We start from the raw sequence: 21,909 nt of genomic DNA, 5'->3' as shown, positions 1-21,909 counted from the left end.
TGCCAGCTTCCCTCTCACTGCTGAGACATGAAACCTACAAGAAAATGAACTTGTAGGTTTCATCGAGAGTCCTAACTGATGAATAATCACAACCACCTGTTTATCACCACCACGTTTGTTTTCTGTTGAAACCAAAGTAATTTGTTGTGAATATAGTCATCATTTATTTCTTTGCATGTTACTTCATAACTACTTATAAACTTTTTATGGACAGAGTCTTTAGCGCGTAAATATGGAACGAAGACAGACGGGGCGCTTAAGCAAAATTCTTTACTGAAACAAACACATAAATTTTACAAAATGCTTGAATGATAATCTGTAAGTTTGCTCATTTATTTTCTGCAGGAGGAGACAACGAGAACGGACAGCTCGTCTCCCGGGTCAACAGATAACATCTTAAAATAGACTACATGACATTTACACTTCACAGGCTCCTGTGAAAATACACAGAACAGGTTTTACAAAACAACACAATAAAATAGAATAGAAAAGGCCCCTCCCCATGTAGAGCTTTGTTTATCGATACAATAAATTTCTTCTCCACTGGACTGATGAAAGCAGAGTGTCTGACCTGCCAGCAGCTGACTATAAAACTAGCTGAACAAGTTCACAGGCAGATGAAGGCCACCTGGTTGCAGTGACAGGTGCAGTGTGATCGATAAGGGAGGGCGGCACAATCCATAAGACATTTTATAAATGTACAATTAACATTCTAAAACATTTCGTCAATGGCAACTATTCAAACATCCTCGCAAACTGGACTTAAATAAAAGTGCAATACACAGTTTTCAGTAGGAGAGCGAGGAAACAGCTGGCGAGACGAAGCGCGTTAAAAATCTGAATGGATTCTTTAAAATTCAACTATATACTGTAGAAAAAATAGAACATACATCAACAACCCCTGCTGGATTACTGCAAACTCATCGCAGAGGTTTCTCTCTCAAAGCACCATAATAAATAGGCTGGTAAAAACATGTCAACATGTAAAAGCTATTTTCTCATCTACTAAATGAAGGAATGCAGTTAATAGTTAAAGACGAGTTGTCATCAGAGGCTAAAATGGCACTGGTCCCACAAAGAAATACTTCATCCATCTGCAGCGCTGCAGAAACACTAGTCCTTAATGTGTGTGCTGTGATTTTGCAGATGCTGAAGTTACAGAGAATTTTTTTAGAATGCCAACTTTGTACTAAACCAGTCTATACTTTTTTTCTGTGCAAAACAGAAAAATTGAACTGAAATGTGCTTCAAACTGCAGCTTAAAGCCAAGAGAAAAGCCTGTAAGTTAACCTTGTACAAGATTATTCTATCACATTGGTGGTGAAATCAAAAATGACTTCCATGCTCAAATAATCCTCATCAAAATGTGTGTTTTTGTTTTTTTGGATGTGGCTACACAAAAATCAGTCTGCATACAATAAAGGTAGTAAATCTGTGTTACTTGAATTTAATCTATGTATTTGTTGTTTTTCTGATCATTTCAATGAAAAAAAAGTCTGTTGTGCTGAGCAGATGAAACCCTAATTAACAAAACTGGTTAAAAATGAGTCTTTTTTCATTTAGGCACTTGTGATTTTCTCATGGCCCTGGCTAAAACCTCACTGCAGGGGTGCTAGAAATTCCTCTATGCAGGAAAAACTTTTGGATCAAGTACCAAAAGCTGGCAGATTTGTGATCTTGTTTATTTCTTGACATATTTCTAATGTCAGATTATGTGTTTTTGATAAAGTTTTTGGGCAACTTTTAAAAAATTGGGCACAAATCTTCAAAAAATCTTGAAAAAAATGTGAAAATCTCAAAGTTTCTTTTAGAGTTATCAAAAAGAGTTTGGATTAGGCATTGGTACACAAATTCAGGTGTTGCATCTGCAAAACCGAAAAACCCTGAGGTGGTTTCGCTGCTAAAAATAACCTCCCTGTAACTTCAGTGTTTGAAGACTAGGCAGTAATGAAGCACAAACACTGTGTCGTTCTGGACTACCAGAGGCAAGTAGCTAACTGGAAGAAGTATTCCTTTAACAGATAATAGCAGTGCCATTTTATATTCTGATGTGCACCTGTGAAGAGTCAAACTGTGTCAATAGATTCCAACAACTCATGTCAGGAAAACATGTTTTAGTGAGCTGTTTTTTAAACATCTGTAAGTAAGTTTTTTGTTTTTAATTGTTGTTTGGTTATTTTTAAATATGATTTATCGGGTAGTTTATTTCTCTGACTGTGCAAATCATCCAAGTGTTGCAAACAGACAAGACTTAGCCGCTTTAGTCTGGCACGCTAACAGTAATGAATGAAATTAAAACAAAATATGTAGCTCTGGGTCATGGATCAGGCTCATCTGACCAGGAATAATTATCAACTGGTCTTATGTCATCAAGCTTCCAGTCTCAGTTTGTGCTTCTCAGGAACCACAGATGTGAACATCATGAATGGTTGTTTAAATGTGCCTTGAGCTGTCCTGATTAGAGATGTTAATGACTGTCAATTGATTAATTTTCAGATGCTAACACAGGCTGGGAGCTGGGTGTCTGTCAGCAGAGAGCAACTTTCTGAATACATGCTTCCAACAACGTTCCAACTAAAGTGTATCAGCGAAGCTCCATATAAAGTACAAATACATTTTAGAGGTGGCAGGTTATTTTCTGGGGAAGACTGCAGATCTTTTGCTGTGTGAAATATTCCATTTTGTGAGGTTGAGCAGTAATTTTTTAATGCTATTTATTTTATAATTCAACTAACCAGGTGATATCTGTTCGGTTCCCTAATGTAACTGAGATGATTTAGTGGTGAGCATGAAGTCCAGACAGAAGATTTAAGACTTTCTCAACAAGCCTCTGGACTTTTAAAACATCACTGATGATTTCCTCTGTGTTGATACACGAGAGGCACAAACTGGATGAGTTTGTAGCTGGATTTTAAGAGATGTCGCACCACATATACATTCTGTTAATGCTGTGGACCTGGCTTGTGGTGCATATTAATAGCTAAAGTTAAATTAGTCAAATCAGCGTGTCAGAATTCCAGTCTAGCCTCGTTAGAAAATGGAACCTGGCAGGTATCAGGACAAACATTTCATTTTAACTGTTTAGTCAACAGAAAATTTCTGTTAATCCTATTCAAGCATCCAGCTTTTCTCTGCTTTATATTTAAAAATGTGAATATGTCAAGTTAAGCTTAGGGAAACTGCGAGGATTATTTTTCACTAAATTCTCTGTAGTGATGAGAATGCTCATTAGCTTTGATTTTAATCTAGGATTTTAACTTAGTAAGGTAGTAAATATACCCTCCAATTAATAATTTAAGTGTGTATGTGGAGGGAACAAATTCAAACAGTAAGTAGAAAAATTCCACGTTTCATTGTTTATCTTTGCTACCTGTCAGGCTCCATATCATAGGCACTAATGGCAGAAATAAAATGAAGCTGATAATATCCTAAAAACTCAGATTACTTGAGTAGCAGAATTGACTAAAACGATTTCTGTAAAATTTAACACTGAACTTGTGTTTTTTTTTTTATTGGTGTCTTAATGTGAAAACGCTGCTTGATTTAACATCTTAATATTGCTTCCTTCTGTTAGGTGCTAGTCCTGTGGAAAAACTAAAATACTGCAGTTTCCTATATCGCAGTCAAACAAACAAAGCAAACAAAGGTGGATGAAGGAGAAGTTAAAAAAAAAGAGAACAGTCCAAAGCGGGTCCTGAAGGAAGTCCTGTGGAGCTACACTCTCACTGTGGCTAGCTGCTAAGGTAAGGTACAGTGAGCACAGTTCAGTCTGTCAGTGCTGCTGGTGTGAGTGTGGATGGGCGGCCAGACAGAGCCGGGCTTTACTCCATGATGGCTCTGTAGATTACAGGCTCAATGTAGTCGCCCCTGTAACGGGAGTTGATCACCCTCTGTCGCTTCGACTCCTGGATGATCTCCCTTTCTTCAAAGATCCCGTCAAATCTCATGTCTGACGCTTTGGACTGCAGAAACAATCACAGGGACAACACCGCCACATCTTTTTAGTGTCTTTCACTGGCTTTATAAATATTAAATGAAGGCACCATTTAGAGAACTGCTGAAAGGTCACAGTGAGAAGTTCTTGATTTGTTTCCCTTGTAATTTGCTTTCCATTCCTTCTGATCAACATGAACAGTTGGTGTGTTGGTGACGGGCTGTATTTTCACTAAATCATGCCTTTTAAAAAATTTTAAAAAACTATTACAAATGTTCAGGAATGCAGCATCTTCCAACACAACCAGCAAAACCGTCACTGCATCCACGCACAACATTACCTGGAGTCAGAGTTACAACCATTAAAAATCAATATGTCACAGTGGTTCCAGCCACGGTGACAGCAGTCATCACAAGGCTGGAGTCATACAGTGTGTCTGCAGAGTTCAGAGAGAGAGCTGCTCTATCAGCTGAGGGTTCGCCCAGCTGGTGAACTGTACTATGATACAGTATCATGCAGCCGATATACCGCTGCAGGTTGTGACTACAGAGACTCCCTGAACCATCATTTTTAATGCTTGTAGCTCTGACTGCACGCAGCGCTGTTTGTGTGCAGTGATAGTCTTGCTGTTGAAGCTGCTGTATTGCTGAGCTCCTAAAGAAACAGTATCTGTTATCGAAGCTCTGCAGGTTCAAACAGTAACAGCTGGAAATGTCCAAAGCACAGCACCAAGCAGTGTTACTGATGACACAACAGTCCTGGCAGTGACCATGTCCAGCTACAGCTGGAATACTGCCTGAAAGTCCTGTTATATAGGCATCAAACGCCCTCTGTAATGCGTTCTGAACCTTCTAAACTGTGTCAGAAGGTGACCGATCAACTAGAATTTCATTTTGGGTAAAATGAAGTAGTTGCAGGGCGACAAATCTGGTGATGAGTGATAATGTGTGCGTATTCACTTTGCTGCGTTGCCATGATTGAGCACCAACATGCAATCGCAACACTGTTGAGGTTGTTTGGGCTGTCTTCCAGAATGCGTTTTTTCTACTGTGAAAACTGCTGATCTCTGCGTCAGAGCTACAGATACACCTCTTATCACCAATGATGATCCTCCAGGTAAAGGTTGAATCATCCCAGGTCTGTTGACAGATTGCTACAGTGCTGCTACTGCAGGTCCACAGTGAAAACACACATGCACTTTTCAGTGGTCACAAAAACGTGCAACGCAAGTACTGATGCTGATTGTGTGATGTCACATGGAACTGACTCATTAGTTAATGCTAACGCCTCTTGCATGAGTACGTCTGTGCAATGCTCCATTCATGCAGATCAGCAACAGAATCAGAACTTTTTGATTGCACCTTGTATTCTAAAGAATAACGTTTTGGCTTACCAGTCTGGATTTGACTCTTTTTGGGAGTTCCTCATCCAAAGTGTAGACATCATCTCTCTTGGTTGTTAGCTGCGACCCATCCTCAAACTCTACCTGCAGCCCAGACACAACACAATCAGGACACAGAGTGCTGAACTCAGCAGTCACTGTTGCTGCTTTATTGGACAGAGCAACTCTTCTCTCTTCCACTCTCCACACATGTATATGCCACTTTTACATCATATATGTATATATACACACACTACCGTTCAAAAGTTTGGGGTTACCCAGAAAATTTCATGCTTTCCATGAAAACTCACACTTTTCTTCATGTGCTGACATAATTGCACAGGAGTTTTCTAATCATCAATGAGCTTTTCAACACCATTAGCTAACACAATGTAGCATTAGAACACAGGAGTGATGGTTGCTGGAAATGTTCCTCTGTACCCCTATGGAGATATTCCATTAAAAATCAGCTGTTTCCAGCTAGAATAGTCATTTACCACATTAACAATGTCTAGACTGTATTTCTGATTCATTTAATATTATCTTCATTGAAAAAAATGCTTTTCTTTCAAAAATAAGGACATTTCTAAGTGATCCCAAACTTTTGAACAGTAGTGTATATAATTGCTTTTACTAGTACAGTACACATATGTGGATACTACTGTGGAAGTGTAACAAAACATTTTTTTTGCCATGAGCAGATGCCAAAAAAAGGCTGCTGCCCATCTTAACAACTTAAAACTCAATATTGCTGGTTCATATCGTAACGTCCGACGGAGGCGGGGAGATTCCAAATATTCGGATCTCAAAATATTTGGATACCACTGTCACGACCGAATATTTGGATATTCGGGTCCGGCCCTAGAGATTTTTTCATTTATAGTGAGCTTGTATTACTACCTTTTCAGCTTTCAGGGCCTGTTTCATACTCATGCAGTACATTATGGCTTCATACTCCGCAATACAACTACCAATGAAATGAAAACTGCAAGAGAAAGAGCTCCTCTTTAAACTGTTTTAAAGGGTTAGTTCTGTTTCTTTCAAGTGGGGATTTGGAGGTACTTATGCATGCTGCACACTGCTTGTAGGCAAGTTAAGCAATGAACTGTTGTGAACAGGGTCGACAACAAAATTAATTTTAGCCACATAAAAATTTAAAGAGGTGTATTTAGAGTAATCTCACTGCTCTACTTGCCGTTGGCCAGTCCTTCCTTTGGCACAACATATTTCTTGGCTGTCACCTTCTCCTAGCTTAGCTTTTCTTTTTAATTTATTTCTTCTAAGCCTTGATTCAGAAATCAAGGCTCTCCGTATTCTTCAGGTCTATTCTGGACACAGATCAAGGACATGAATGAAAGTAATTCTTACCAGATACATTTGAATAACATGAGCTGCCACAAATTTGGCCCCGTACACCAGACCGTCGGTCCATCGCACCTGAACCACTTCTCCCTGCGGTGGGGGTCCAAGCTGAGCACAGTCTCGGTTCTAATAGACAAAAAATTGCAGAGTTCTGAGCAAACTCAATAAAGGCATGATTTTTTTCTTAAACAGTCACAATGACAAACTTTGTTCTGGATGTGTCCGTTTAAAATTTGTTACAAATAAACCATATTAGCTCTAATCTGGTTATGTAAAAAACAACAATTACTGCTCTCATCTGTGCAACTAAGAAACCATTTTAGTGTCTCAGCTGTGACCTACAGTCATGTGACCAAAATTCTGGGACTTTATGGCTCACCTGGGCTCAACAATAATATCTGCAAAACAATTCTTTTTTTAATGATTTATGACACTGTAGCTTTGTTTTACTGCACAGAAGACATTTCTGTTTTTTTTTCAAATTTTAACGGTGGATGTGTGGTTTCCATTGAGGTGCAGGACTTTATATAACAGTGGAAAATGATCCGACAGTGAGTAACTAAGTGAAACACCAAGAAACTGCTTTGAGTCTCAAAGGTGAAATACGGCTTGTCACTGATCCTCACTGGCAGAAATTACAAACTGTGATAAGTACTACTGCCAGATTTAATTAATCTCTGTTGGTACAACCAAACCTGTGAGAACGCTACAGTGGCCCATTTAAGATAAGAAAGTAAAAACACAAACTATATTAGGCAACAGAAAAACATATGGCTTTAGAAAAAACCCCACATTCATCTGGTTGTAATTTTTAGTCCTCACTTTTCTTGGGAGGTTTATTTCGACATATTTTTACCATTCAGAGCTCATGTCTAAGTAAAGTTTGCCATTTTTAAGCTCTACATCTACTTTTAAAGTCTTAGTTGGCACAAAATAGATTTTCTTGGTCAGTAATAACAGAACTACTGTAAAAAACACCTTCAAATACCAAAAAAACTACTGCTCTGTGTTCAACCTGACACCAAAGGGCTGAACTGTTATCACAGTAACCTCTAAGGACACAGTGGATGTTTTAAAGGTTAAAGAACTTTCACTTGGTGCTACATGAGCAAAACCTACCACAATGTCTTCGGGGAACAGATTATCACTGAAGGAACCATCGTCAAAGTTGACTTCGTAGAATGTCTCTTTGGACAGCTGCACCACGTCACACTGGTAGTAGCGGCCATTCTTGTGCTTACATATGACCTTCTGTCCCACGGTTAGCTCGTGCATGGCTGCTTTATTGCGCTGTTAGATGAGACGGAGGAAATAGCATTTATATGGATTATACACAGTGGCAAAGAAAAGTGTAAAAGGTGCAGGTGAGTAAAGTTAAATATAAGGTTTCCAGATCTGAGCAGCTCTTTACCTCAATCTGAGTGGGACCTTTGTGTCGACAGCAGGTAACGTGGACCACAAAGGGCCATTCATCCGGCTGCATCAGTACTCCAGCAGCTTGGGCACAGGTGGGATGGTAGGCAGTGGGACAGCGGCCATGAGAACACTGGACGCAGCAGCCGGACGCCTTCTTCATCCGCTTCTTACAGTAGTAACATTTCTGTCAGATGAAAACACAGAAGCCAGAGCTCAAAAAACTGGAGTGGGTAGAAAAAACTACTATTGCAGAGTGGGTGTTTCAGCTGAATATGTGGAGAAACTGGTGACAATCATTATTGCTTTCTTATTAGCAAATGTAAACAAAACCTCCAGGTAGCAGCTTGGCAGATGCTGACTGTTGCATTGACAGTTAAATAACAAATGCTTATGGCAGCAGGTCATATCAGCTGTTGCTAAGTAACATTAATTTCAGGAATAACTTCATAACAGCCCAGAATGAAAGTAATCTGTCAAAGGCTATTGGTAAAGAAAGATAAACTAAAGCTAAACTTTGGGATTTCACGCCCTCAGGAAAGTCGTAGTCTGTTAGTGTGGAGATTGGTATGGGACTACTGTCTCAGATAGCCAGAAGAATCTGCACAGCTTGTAGGTTGCTGCTCGAAGGTTGTTGTTTTTTGTAGTAAAGGAGATGTTCAAGACAGTAACACACAGAAAACAGAAGGGGACCCAAGAGTCTACATCTAGTAAGTCACAATAAAGCCTGTAAATGTAGTATGTTTTCTTATAATTATGCATGTTTTTAGATTTATTTGTGTTTTTCAAAAATGATCTTACAAAGGCAAGTAAAAGGTGAACATTCAAGATTTAGAGTAAGGGACCTAACGTAAAAAAAAACAGTTACATGGGTAGTATTTTCAAACTAAGACCTTTAGTATTTTAATCCTGAACCTCATAAAAAAGTTTGTCAGTATGCATTTCATTATGATAAAAAGTCACAAACTCACCTAAACCTCAGAGATTTTCTTGAAAAAAATAATGCAACAACTTCAATTAGATACATGGGACCCTGTAAATGCCTAAAGCTCTACTACAAATACAGTTTTAATCATGAATTGGAGTCTGTGGTTCCTTCCGAGCCTCAACAATCACTGAGTTTTCACTGGACTGGTTTGGGATGAAATTTGAGCTGAATATTCATGAAATCCACGAGGTAATTTGCAACTGAAAAGTTGCTGCTGGATGTTTTACAGCTAAAATAATAATCATTTCCTGCTTTTCTTGCTATCAAACTTTGATAGTGTGGTGTATTAATATAGTTCTATCAGACCATAAAGGTATTTGATCCCACATAAAAAAATCAGATTGTCACAGATGTTGCTTCATGTAGTTTCAGAGCTGAAATTTTACTTTTTAAGGTATTTTCCACTGAATATTTTCAAAAGACGGATCATTTTAAATTCTGTGAAACTTTATGTCGTAAAAGTAAATATTCACTGTACATTGCAAAAAAGTAAGTATGGAAAAGAAGTGACTGTTGCAGCTTTGAACGGCCACGCTTCAAAAATTAACAGCTAAAAAGTATATAATATAGAGCCTGAGGATTCTCCAGGGTCCCATTAAAATCCCTGGCATGAATTGGGGGTTAGTTGAGCTCGAACAGAATGACCCATTCTATTGAAGAGATAGACATGATTCTATTGATAAACTGTGGAAATGTTACAGTAAATCATCTACCCCGTAAAATCACCTGCACTCTAATAGTTTGCTTCTCTTCTGTTTATTTACCCGCTAGTTTTATGTGACTCGGCTGTCATGAAAGCGTGGACTCACCAGCTTAAATCTCTGCAGAGGGATCCCACTTAAATCCACAGGACTTCTTTCAGTGATGTTGACAAAACGTGCCTCCTGCACAGCAACTGCACACAACACATGGACCCACCTGCAACACACACAGCACTGTTCAAATACTGACCACTGAGTCCATTTATTGGAGTGTTTGTGTATCTGATTGTTTTTTGTGTGACTGACTGCTCAAATATAAGGTTTATGGAACACAACTTTTTCTTTTTTGGTCTCTACGCACCCTTCTCACCATGTATAGCTCCTTGCTGTTTCTTTCCCAAAATTAAATTAAAGTTGAATGGTCACTGTTTTGTTGTGTCATGTAGCCTATAGCACCACCTTCTGATGACAATGTGCAGCCTGCTTTATAAATTTGTACACATTATCTGCCAAAACCACATGAAACTTTATTGTTGGAACATATTTGTTATTTGTTGGCCAATAACAGATCAACCACTATTACATTCTGCACCCTGAGATAGGATTCAATCAGATGGACCAGGTCTGTTTTAGGTTTCGGACACAGGACTTCCATACTGACTGTTAAGAAAAACATAGTGTAACTCAGCACAGCACTTTGCATCAGTTTGATTAGAATAGCTAAATGTCTCAAGGATGAAGTGCAGATTTGGTAAAATAGCTAGACACACTTCCTCATGGTCCTGAAGCCTCTGAAACTACTTACTTGTTGTTGTTGGCTTTCTGCAAGGCGCCGCCCCTCAATGAACACAGGCAGCAGTTCTACAAAAACAACATGTCATCAATGAACTGTCCAGACAAGCATTAACAGGCAAAAGCTGTCTTTCGCTGTTGTATCTGGTGGCAATCAACTAAAACTTTATTTGTGTCAATCAGTGCCAGAAGCAGCAGATACAAGTTTCGTACTGCAGATTTATGGCCTTTAATAATCAAGAAAAATACAAAGAAAAAGAAATAGGGAGTAGTGCACTGGGTCAAGAACATTAAATGTTGGTAGAATAACAATGACAAAAGACAAAATTATTAAAGGAAGTCCTCAGCATTGGCCTTATTGTCATCCATGAGCTTTGACGTTAAAATAGGTAAAAAAAAAAAACAAAAAAAACAAGCCTGTTATTATGTATTAGAAATAGTTTTGTGCATAAATATGTTCTTGTAATTTATTTAACCCCCCTGAACACCTGTTGTGTAAACACAGCCTACAGTTCACCTGAAAACTCAGAATTTTTTGCAATTTTTGCCATGAGACTGTTGATCACAGCTCATTGTACAAACACCTAAATCTGTTTTTTCCTGCTTGAACCACATGTCACGTTCACAGACTCAGAAAACTAAAATATGATAATACTTTAAGAATTTATTTACAGCCCTTGAGTTTTTCTTTTAAAAGACAGCCTTCCAAGCTCGCTGGCAGGTTTTTCTTAAGGGCTGCAGAACCCGTCAGTTAAACGTTATCTGCACTACTAACGAGCTTTACAGCTGGAAAATAAGTACATGAGTTTACAATATGAGATTTGATGTGAAAAGGGGACCAAAACAAACTTAATATTGAGTAGATATAGGTTTATGCATGAATGCATAATTTATTTACATATTTTTTGGGATACTTGGGGTTGTGTTCGATCAGTAATCATAGAAATAATCCTCATCTTTAAAGAATATTAAGGTTGAATATTCGAGATGAACAAGCACAATGCACCAAGTCCACTGACCTCAGTCATGGCGTTGGCCTTACAGCGTGCACACTTCCATTCTTTGCTCACACTGGCTGGATCCACACCGTAACAGGCTGGAACACACAGACACAGTTACAAACACAGGCTGTGTCACTAATGTGCAACCAGTATTATCAGTTGAAGCGTGTCACTGTACATACTGGTGTGAACACGAACGCTGCACTGGGAGCAGCTGATGAGAAGGCTGGTTCCATCTTCCTCCAGATGAGGGGTGGTGGGCTGCTCCTCGCACTCTGAGTCTTCTTCTGTCGTAGTGGTGAAGCACATCTCTGGGATCAAAGGTTTGGTCCGCATGCGTCCGCCGGCCACCATGACAGGAGTGTCTACATTGTTCGCACATTCAGTCTGACAGCAGGCACAGCACACACAAACAAATATGGACTTCTATTAAAACTTCACAGCTACTTTAGTCTGCGGTGTTGGCATGTTGCTCAAAACCTTTACGGTTTTCATTTCACACATCCACATTCTAATCCTCCACAATCTCTTTACATGGTGGCAAAATCTGATGCACTGAAGTGTAAGTGGAGATGAAATGTATGACATCTCTCATCTTTATTCTGGATAAGATGCTAGATCTGAAGCTGGTAATGCATCTATTTTATGTAAATTTATACCAAAGGAAACACTGTATTTTTAAGTGCACTGCTGCTTTAGTGGAAAAGAGTCACAGTTGTATAAATGTGTGGGTGTTCACAGGTAGTCTGCTTCTGCTGCCGCAGAAGAAAATAATGCATCAGTTCCAGAAGGCTGCTGATGTAGCACCTTTCTACATATGAAAGCAAAAACACAAATTTTCTGACCTATGAGAAGTTGGTCAAAAGAGAACATACCAACCAACCAGTCAATCAGTCCACCTGGAGACTAAAACTACACCTAGTAAGTTTCTAACTTGTCAAAACGTACGGGTCCAGTTTGTAGCGCAGGTCTGTTGTTAAAAAATACAGGCTTATCTTAACTGATGTTTTTTTCCTTTTGTTTTCTCCATGTTAACTGCTGGCCTCTGTAGTATATGTTTTATATCTTGGCTCAATAGACTACAGGTGAGTGAGTACCTGCTGGTATGTGTGAAAGAGCAGGCAGATGGAGCAGTATGGAGGTTTGGAGCCGATGCGCTGGTTGTACTCCCTCTCCTTCTTCAGGTTGGGAGGTCTGCTCTGCCATAGGTGAGTCAGAGGTTTAGCCCAGTTCTCCCCTTCCAGACCACCCTCCTCTACTGGAGGAGCCTCGCTTGGTGCTTCTGAGGCACAAAAAGCAAAGATGACGGCACTCATTCAAATCAAATAACAACTACAGAGAGGACAACAGAGTAAGAGTTTCGGCTATGACAAACCTTCATCACTCATGCCGTCCTTTATGAGCGGATGGTGGCCTGGCAGCTGCCCCAGATCATTCTCCTGCTCTTCATGTCCAGCCACCACTGCTGCCACCTGCTGGAGAAAATACTGGCTGTTAGCATTCAGGATAGAACTAACTGATAGTTGTGCACTTTTTGTGTGCTTAGAGGCCTAAAAGTTGCATCAGTTGTTTCTGTACTTTCTCAAAGCAGCAGAATCTTACCATGTCTCAAACCACACATGAAGCAGAATGTAACCAAATTGGGTAAATAGTCAGTTACCCTTCATTTACTGTTCCCAGTCTTATTAAAATGCAAGTAAAGATTTACAGTAGTGTAAAGTAGGAGAGTGACTATTTTTGACGTGGAAGTGTCATGATTTTGTGGGAATAGCAATTTTTGCATTTTTTCTCACCTCCCCCCAAAAATATCAACAATAAAAAACAAACAAACCAAAAAAAAAAACCAAACCCCAAAACACACACTTATCCAAGTTGCATTTACAGTAATATTGTAAGAAATTTTTCACCCTCACTGTAAAGTGTGCAAAGCTCATAACGGAGAGGCTAAAATTAGAAAAAAAAAAATCACAGCTATGGTCCATTAATATGCTGATGTATTAAGTGTGTGTAATGTTGCCCACTCACTGTTTTGTTAAGATGACCGTTGTCTTTCTCCATCTCGTCGTCACTCCCCTCAATCTTCTTCTCCTCCTTGGGCAGGACCTCTCCTTCTCCATAGTCTCCTTTGGCGTAGCTGTGGACGTGCAGGACGTCTGCAGGGCTCAGTGTCCTCTGAAACAGTTTTTGTGCTGGACTGCAGCTGCTGCCCAGCTGAGGCTCCTCACTGCCTCCAGCCTCCACGGAGCTCGGAGCCACCACCTGGTTCTCCACAGGTTCAGGAGGAAAGATGTCAGCGGCAGACATGCCGTTCTTCTCTTTTTTTGAAGGACTTCGTCTGTTTGAAGTTTTCTTGGTACTTGCTTTGGACTGAGATTTGGACTGTGGCTTGGTGTCCTTCTCCTTCTTCAGCTCTGGCTTGATTTTCACTGTTTCTGAAAGATAAGCTATTATTGAATCTACTTTAAGTACTGGCTCATTCATAAAACAATCCATTTTTTTTTTTAGAGATTGCTGCTGAAGAGTGGTCCAAAATGAAGACATACAAATAGCTTGTTAGCAATTATATTAACTGTTAGAAAAAAAACTACAACATCTATATTTTAAACACATATAAACAATATTTGAGCAGGACATTTTAGCGAAAATGTAAAAATAAATAAACTCAGAAATGGCTGTCATCGTTTAATTTATATGTCATTTCCAGCCAGAAGAAAACTATTTGTCAAATGAAAATTCAATACACATCAAAATTTGGTTTTAACTAACTGTGGGCTTAAATGTACAATAAATTTAATTTCAAATCAAATTCAAGCCACATCTTTAGAATTATTAAAGCAAAAGATGCAGCTAACTACAGTTTTTAGCTACAGCAAAGTACTTTTGCAAATTTAGACATTTCAATTTGTAATAAATTCACTTCTGTCATCATGGTTAATTGAGACTAACTTTTTTTCATTCATACTTCAATAAAGTGAGCAAAAAGTGAAGGGGTGTGAGTACTTTCTGAAGTGACTGTAAGATCAGCACCAGTACCGTGCCAGTCAGGTCAAAAGAGGACCACGCTATGATTAAGCAGACGAAGAGCTCTCATAAGCTGTAATTAAATTCACCTTGAAATTTTCAAAAAAAAGCTCTTTATGAACAGTGTAGTACCTTTATCTGGCTTGGCAGCGACTTTAGTTGGAGACTCCTTTCGTAACAACTTGACATTCTGTGGCTCCACCTTATCAGTCTCCGTCGTCGTCACCTCAGGCTTGACATCTTCAGCAGCTTCAACAGCTTCAAGTTGACGCTTCGTCCCAGTCTGAAGCTTTGGGCTGATGCATAGGAGACAGCAAAGAAGACATGTTGGACAGGACTCACCACTGTCACAGAGTAAACAGATTTTAGCAGTGTAGTTTCCCTCACTGGTGACTGTGATTGCTTTTGTCTGCTTAGTTCTGACACAGATTACATTATAAGGTTGTTAGAAAAACACAAAAGCCATGAATCTACAAGCTAAATTCAACATCTTCAATGAGCAAAGTGACTGATAACTTACTTCACTAAATTTTTAAAATCAAACTTAGGATTTAAATATGTATTAACATTCAATATTTTTGAAGCACAACACTTACATGATGTAAATCATCTAAGTTAAACTTATGAAAAGTCATGCATTTCATATTTTTTACTGGGTTTAGCTGCAGACTGCATACAAAGACAGACAAACGCTCCATAACCATCAAAGACCATAGTCTTGTCATGAATGGGAAAATTAACCATTCGGCCTTTTCAGGCCCACAGGTTGCTGCAGGTTTCAACAACTGAAATTAAGACTTTTTAAGACCCCAATTAATACAATTAAAGACCTGTGTTATATCCATACTGGGAAAAAGAGAATGAAAATCGGCCTCGTTGATTATTGCAGTATCAACAACCTAAAATGCCACTGTTATAAGTGCTTATTTTCAGAGAACTTCTGCCTTTACCCCTGAAGACCCTAAAACCCATCAGAAGGTTTAGAGGGTATCTTTAAAATGAAGGGAAAAAAAACTACGCTTGCAATCACTCATATCAGATAAAGTCATTTACTATTTAAATTACTGTTTATTACCTCTAGATGCTGCAGAAGTGATGCCATTTTAACCCATAAACCACACTGTAACACACTAGATGAGCAATTTGCACCCCAAAACACATTCAAAAACAAAACTGAAGTTAATGCAAATGTAAGGCTTGGAATTTATAATAATGGATTTAAGACATTTTTTTCTTTTCTTAATTGCCAAGGATTCCCACTGATAGTAGGATAGTAGGAGTGAGTGTAAATCCAGACCTTTTGTCCTCCTGGACAGGAGCAGTGGGTTCCTCACATCCAGCTTCACTGGGAGTCTCTGTTTTAGACTCGATGTTTTCTTCTTTCAGGAACTCAGCAGCCTCCGGTGTGGGTTTGGAGTGATCGATGGGAGCAGTGTCTTTCCCTGCCTTCCATAGTTTGTAACGGTCGGGCTGAAACTTGCGTACAAACACATCCATGGAGATCTTCACCATGTCCTGACGGCACGAACACTGGAAGGACAATGCAAAATGATGGTCGTCAGAACAGTAAAGAAAATGTTTTGAGAACAGCTGTGGTCATTGCTGTGGGTGAAAGTACTCTCAAGTTATTCAGATATAAAATATTATAAAACATATATAAAACTCTGTAGCTCATGGTGATCTTCCTAAATGTCTTATGTCCATAACTCAAAGATTCTCAGTTTAAAAAGCTGGAATCAGAGTTCAGATTTTTTTTTAATTAAAAAAAAAAAAACTCAAAACAAAAACAAAGAACAACCCAGAAAGAAAGTCTATAAGAAAGTCCGGTAAATAAAAGTCCAACAGGAGCAAAAAATGCCCAGAAACTACATGGGATTCATAGGGTTACATGTAAATTGGGTGTACCAGTGTTGCCTGTTTGCCGTAATCAATCCATCGCTGGGTGGCAAAGTTGGTGGACTCCGCACAGTTGAAGCCATGGTTGAAACCAGCATGATAGCCAAATGGAAACGTCACAATGAACTGCCCAGCTTCCTGAGTGACCTGAATATATATATATATGCATAAAGAAACATCAGACGGAATTGTGATAGCTGACACATCATTTTCAGAAATCGAATGTCCAGTTTTTCATCATTATACTGATTTAAACATAAGGTTTTTTTGTCTGTGTTAAGCATTTTCCTGTTCTTACATTATACTGTTAACTCATAGCACAGAAATGTTTTTCTCTACAGTATATAAATCAAAGACTACCTTCTCGAATGGTATGCCATATTTTTTCAGGATTGAGGGCGAAATTAAAGTCATTTTGTGGCGCAAGAAGGCTTCACAGCTTTGAGCATTCCCTGGAAAGAAACCTGGAAATACAGGAGACCATCCACATCATCAGTACAGTGACCCTCTACGGCTGTGTTCAGGTACTGTGTGTTAAACTGTAAAATGTACACAGAATTGCTGTTACGTGTTTGGAGGTTAAAGCTGGAATATCAAAACTATGAATGGTCAATGCTCATACAGGGTTTAAGACGATTACATTGCTTACCTTTGGCGAGTCGTTCTAGTCTTTTCCCATGCTCTGGTGGGACAACATACCTGAAGAGCAAGAAAAGACAAAAACATCAAATCATAGTTGTGACATTGGCGGCAAAACCTGGCATGTCTGAACAAACCAATCAGAGAATATTTTCACCAAGGACATTATTTATCACAGAGCTGCTGCAATACTTTAAAGCAAAGACCACCATGACAATGATCAGCCCTTACAAATAACAAAAAGAAACTGATAGGAAAATAGGTTTATCTCTCTGTGTTTTTATCTTCTGTTAAATAAGAATGAATCTGGGCAGCCAGATAGCTCAACAGGTTGAGTGGGCAACCCATGAACAGGGTCTATATCTCAGCTCACGGCCCTTTGCTGGTGTTCCCCCCAGTCTTCTCCCTGCTTTCCTGTCTGCCTCTCTACTAATAACTGTCAAATAAAGCCAAAAAGTCCCAAAAAAAGCTTTAAATAAGAATGAATCTGGACAATCCAGGCACCATCACAAACAAAGCTGAAAATGGTTTATAAACATTTCTCCCCCAAGTTGTTTTTATTCTGAGCTGCCTATCGCCCTCTTCTGGTGAGAATAAAAACTACAGATGTATGAGAATATTGACAGACTCATCAGCCACAACATTAAAACCAGTCTGCCTAATATTGTTTAGGTCAGTACCTCAGCACTTTCAAGTCTTTTTCATGTTCTTCAAACCACTCCTGAATAATGTCTGCAGTCTGTCAGGCAGCATCATCCTGCTGCCATCTGGAAATATTGTTGCATGAAGAGGAGCACGTTGTCTGCATCTTTGCTTCAGTAGGTGGTATGAGTCAAAATAACATCAACATGAATGCAGGAACCAAGATTTCCCAGTAGCTCAGAGCATCACACCATGGGGTCCCATAATGCATCCTGCTGCCATCTCTTCCCCTAGAAAACAACTCACCTGCCTGTCCACACGATGTAAACGAACACGCCATTTCTCTGAACAGGCCACCATCCTCTATTGCTCTGGAGTCCACTTCTAGCACAAACATCCTCATTCTCAGAGCTTGTAGCAGAGGACCACGGACACTGACTTTACTACCCTTGACTGGTCTGCAGCAACACAGCCTCTTCACCTCATACATAGCAAGCTGAGATGCTCAATGTGTTCTGATACATTTATATCACAGCAGCGTTAAGATTTGTATCAGGTTGTGCTACAGCAGCTCTCCCGTAAGATCCAACGAGACACTACAAGGTCACTTAAAGACTCCTGAACATATATGCAAGGATCCTGTAATGCCAAAGATGGTGTTTGTATGATACACATCCGGTCTCTTCCCCTCAAAAGTCAACTGTCGGCTTTGTAACAGCAAAACTGGCACAATCCAGTCAAATTGTGAGACTGTGTGTATGTAGTAGTAAAAACAGTACCTAATGTTGAACGTTTTAAGTGGTTATTATCAGAGTTGACCGGTGATTCTACACATCCAGGTTTTATGTCCTGCTGACCAGTAAAAATACAGTTATGGTTCTTCATTTAGAGAAGAGCCTTTTTAGCCTGAAATAACAGTCAGGACATTACCAAGGCGGCTGCCGAGTAGTGAGACTTGCCAATAAAGACTATGATCAGACCACATGGACCCAGATTGATAAATGTTTATTCATCATTCTGGGAAATCATGACCCCATCACCAGTTCACTTGTTGTCCTTCCTTGGACAAGTTATATTGATTTCAAACTGGGAACATTGCACAACACTTGTCAAACTTCAAAAATTGACTCTTCACTTGCAGCCTATTACGACTTCAATGTTGTGTCCGATCAGTGTATAATCTCTAGTGAGACTGACAGTGTCATTATAGTTTTATGTACCGCTTATTCAAACCCACTGCTGTTGAAACAAGCTGAGAAGCAGAAACAGGGTGTGGCATGGAGATGTGTGTGTGTAAGGCTCTTTCTGTGACTGTACCAGGATTTTGGCTCTCCAAAGTGCAGATAGTTGATGCTGTACAGATCCATGTCCTCTGTGTGCCATGCAAAGGCACTCTTCCACATCCCAAAATACAGGTATGGTGTGTTGACTCCTTTGATCTTGATGCCACTTTCATTCTCCACAGTGTCCAGGATGGTGTTGAGACGGCCGACGTTCCATTCAGTCACATCCTGCAGAGAGGGAATCAAGAGAAAACTGTAAATCTGCAACCCATGCCTGTTTAACTGACCTGTCAAGCTGATTCACACTGATGATCAGTACTAAAGATGGCACAAAATTGTACGTATATATCCAACCTATGACCACTTACTGGATCATATAGTGTTCCACTGACATCAGCCCCGTAAAGTGGGGGGTTAAAGGTCAAGTTTTTCCAAAACTTCCTCTCCAGCTCATCCAGATCCACATATCGCGGACTGCAGAACCTAGAGAAAGAAATATTTAGATATTGAGTGAAAACCATTTAAAATGCGAAGAGATCTAATTTTAAAGAGATTTTAATCTCATAGTCAACGTGTGAAAAACATTTATAAATGAACTTTCATTCATTGTTTCAGTATGTACACTGACTTGTCCATATTTGATGTCTTGCGGAAGTCGTGGACAGTCATTGGCTTCTTCTGGATGTTGTATTGTGTGAACAGTCCTGACTGGCCGGTCACCACCTGCTGAATGGGAGCTGGAATCACCAGATCATCAATGTCATCGTAGGTCTTTCTCGGTTTCCAGCCTTTAGGTGGAATAACCTGTAACAGAATGATGTTATCAGTGTTGTGCAAAATGCAAAAACTTGCATTAGTCTTAATTTATCAAGACGAGTGTTAGTGTTCATTCATTTTACCGCCTTGAGTGTTTCTGACATTTTCTCAAGATTCCATATAAATATCTGCTACTCTCTTTCTTGGCAGGATGCAGGATCAGATAATGTATTGGCCTATTTGTATTTAAGTGTAAGAGAAAGTTACAAATGTCCATTCGTGCATTTATCCATGAATTTTTAAACCTCTTGTTCACTATGAATTCACAATTAATGACTACAACTTATGATTACAGCAAACAATTCTGTGCATTTGTGGACATGATTGCATTTTTGTATCCATTCCTGTGTCCAGCATGTGGTACTGGAGAACATGCAAAAAACATGCATTATATTGTTTTATGTCTTGTGCATGTCCAGTGTGTGTCACTATGACTATAATTAAATTTTGGCATGCAGATGTGTTCAAGCCCTTTGGAAGTTTGGGGCACACTGGACAAAGTTTATTTGCATTCCAACAGTTTCTTTTTCCATTTTTGATAACGTTGTATCACAAAGATCTTTAGATGACACCAGCTAAATTTGAAGTTACTGAGATTAATTATGCAGAAGTTTGTTATATATAGTATAAGGGCTTCCACTGGGAAAAGCAACACCAAATGGCACAGCAAACTCAAAATGACTGACTTCCTGTGGGACTTGGAGCATAGCTAAGAGAGGCTTTTTCGTACATCTGGACATGATACATCTGACAACTGTATTTGAAACATGTAGGTACAATGTAATATGGGAGCTGCAACTTTGAAGACCTGTAGGGATGCTATAAAATAAACAAATAAATAAACATCACCAATTCTGGGGCATGTGCAAAGTTTCTTTGATTTTCCAACAACTTCACCTGCTCAAGAATATGATTCATATTGAATAGTAATAATAATCCCTACAGAGACAGACACAAGAAACTCTAAAAACTACAGAGCCAAACTGCACATCTAAAAAAGGTCAAAGAGATCACTGTCCCAGTAATAAACAATGCAAACCAGACCCACAGACTTGACACTAAAAGTTGAGTTCAGGATTTGTCTTCATGCTGCATAATTGTGGTCAAAATAATAATCCCAATTATTTTGATCAATAATTAAATCCTGACCATGTACTGCAATAGTTAATTGATTTTAGGGGCAAAATACTTTTATTGTACTTTCACATCACAATAAACAGAGTACTGCTTGCAATTTCATGTTTTGCTGCCTTTCTGCTAATGTGCAAAAATAAGACTTGATATAATCCTCAACTTACCTTTGCCATTCCAGCTCTGTGTGCGCCTTGAGACTCCATATAGGCAATGTACCGGCCAAAGTTCTTGAACTCTTCTTTGGAGGGGGTGAACGTCATGATCCTGGAGCCCACACTTTGGGCTGGCGTGTCTGTGGTCATCCTGAGATTGTTGCTTTGACCTCAACTCTGATTGGTAGAAAACATGGATACGATCATGAAAACATCTGCGCTGGCTGTGACAGTTACATGTATAGCAGAGTTTGGTTCACTTCAAACAAAGCACTTCCTCTTTCAGTCAGTCTGCGTCGGCTTGACAGACTTCACAGAACATCTTGAGCACATTTCTTAATTTCCATTTGAGAAGTCAGTAGAGCGCTGACTAAATTACGACAGAACAATTCATCAAAATATTTTTGAAATCACAATGCAGACAAGTACAATATTCAAAGAAACTGTGTTGCAACATACAATGACAACAAAATTGCATGCATAATGAAAGTAGGGATCAACATGTAATTGATTTTAAATCAAAATTGCAATCTGAAATAGTGCAATTAGCAAGTCTCATGATGTAATGCTCCATTACGTTTTACAATGACAAATACTGACAGTGTGACTTCAAAAGATAATTCGAAAATCAAATCATAATATCCATCTGAAAAATTGCTGTTTACATATTTTTCCCAAATCGTGCATTACTGATTTTAAGATAAACAAAAAGCTTTGAAAAAGTTTGAGGAACCTTTATGAGCTATATGAAAGA

At 39.1% G+C, this 21,909-nt stretch overlaps 1 protein-coding gene across 5 annotated transcripts in view; it reads right to left on the bottom strand.

The window, feature by feature from the left end:
- The window catches only part of LOC111588723 (lysine-specific demethylase 4A), a 37,281-nt gene that overhangs the window by 14,236 nt on the left and 1,136 nt on the right, over window positions 1-21,909 (bottom strand). For 2 of the 5 annotated variants that reach the window (XR_008603861.1, XM_055016982.1), the window contains exons 2-21: window positions 21,168-21,332; window positions 19,682-19,857; window positions 19,422-19,536; window positions 19,088-19,281; window positions 17,139-17,188; window positions 16,850-16,953; window positions 16,499-16,636; window positions 15,891-16,123; window positions 14,726-14,889; window positions 13,598-14,016; window positions 12,948-13,047; window positions 12,670-12,854; window positions 11,755-11,959; window positions 11,591-11,667; window positions 10,585-10,640; window positions 9,888-9,996; window positions 8,089-8,277; window positions 7,797-7,967; window positions 6,684-6,803; window positions 5,328-5,420 (exon numbers count right to left, since the gene is read on the bottom strand). Coding sequence is in view for 4 of the 5 variants with exons in the window: in XM_055016982.1 (XP_054872957.1) it covers window positions 5,328-5,420; window positions 6,684-6,803; window positions 7,797-7,967; window positions 8,089-8,277; window positions 9,888-9,996; window positions 10,585-10,640; window positions 11,591-11,667; window positions 11,755-11,959; window positions 12,670-12,854; window positions 12,948-13,047; window positions 13,598-14,016; window positions 14,726-14,889; window positions 15,891-16,123; window positions 16,499-16,636; window positions 16,850-16,953; window positions 17,139-17,188; window positions 19,088-19,281; window positions 19,422-19,536; window positions 19,682-19,857; window positions 21,168-21,305 (3,036 nt within the window). In the remaining variant the exon portion in view is untranslated. Of the gene's footprint in view, window positions 1-246; window positions 3,963-5,327; window positions 5,421-6,683; window positions 6,804-7,796; window positions 7,968-8,088; window positions 8,278-9,887; window positions 9,997-10,584; window positions 10,641-11,590; window positions 11,668-11,754; window positions 11,960-12,669; window positions 12,855-12,947; window positions 13,048-13,597; window positions 14,017-14,725; window positions 14,890-15,890; window positions 16,124-16,498; window positions 16,637-16,849; window positions 16,954-17,138; window positions 17,189-19,087; window positions 19,282-19,421; window positions 19,537-19,681; window positions 19,858-21,167; window positions 21,333-21,909 lie in introns of those variants that run through there. The other 3 variants (XM_023299249.3, XM_023299259.3, XM_023299268.3) reach the window with 3 other exon arrangements.

Source organism: Amphiprion ocellaris, chromosome 2 (assembly GCF_022539595.1).
Source record: "Amphiprion ocellaris isolate individual 3 ecotype Okinawa chromosome 2, ASM2253959v1, whole genome shotgun sequence".
Lineage (NCBI taxonomy): Eukaryota > Metazoa > Chordata > Actinopteri > Pomacentridae > Amphiprion > Amphiprion ocellaris.
This window is presented reverse-complemented; position numbering and strand designations above follow the sequence as displayed.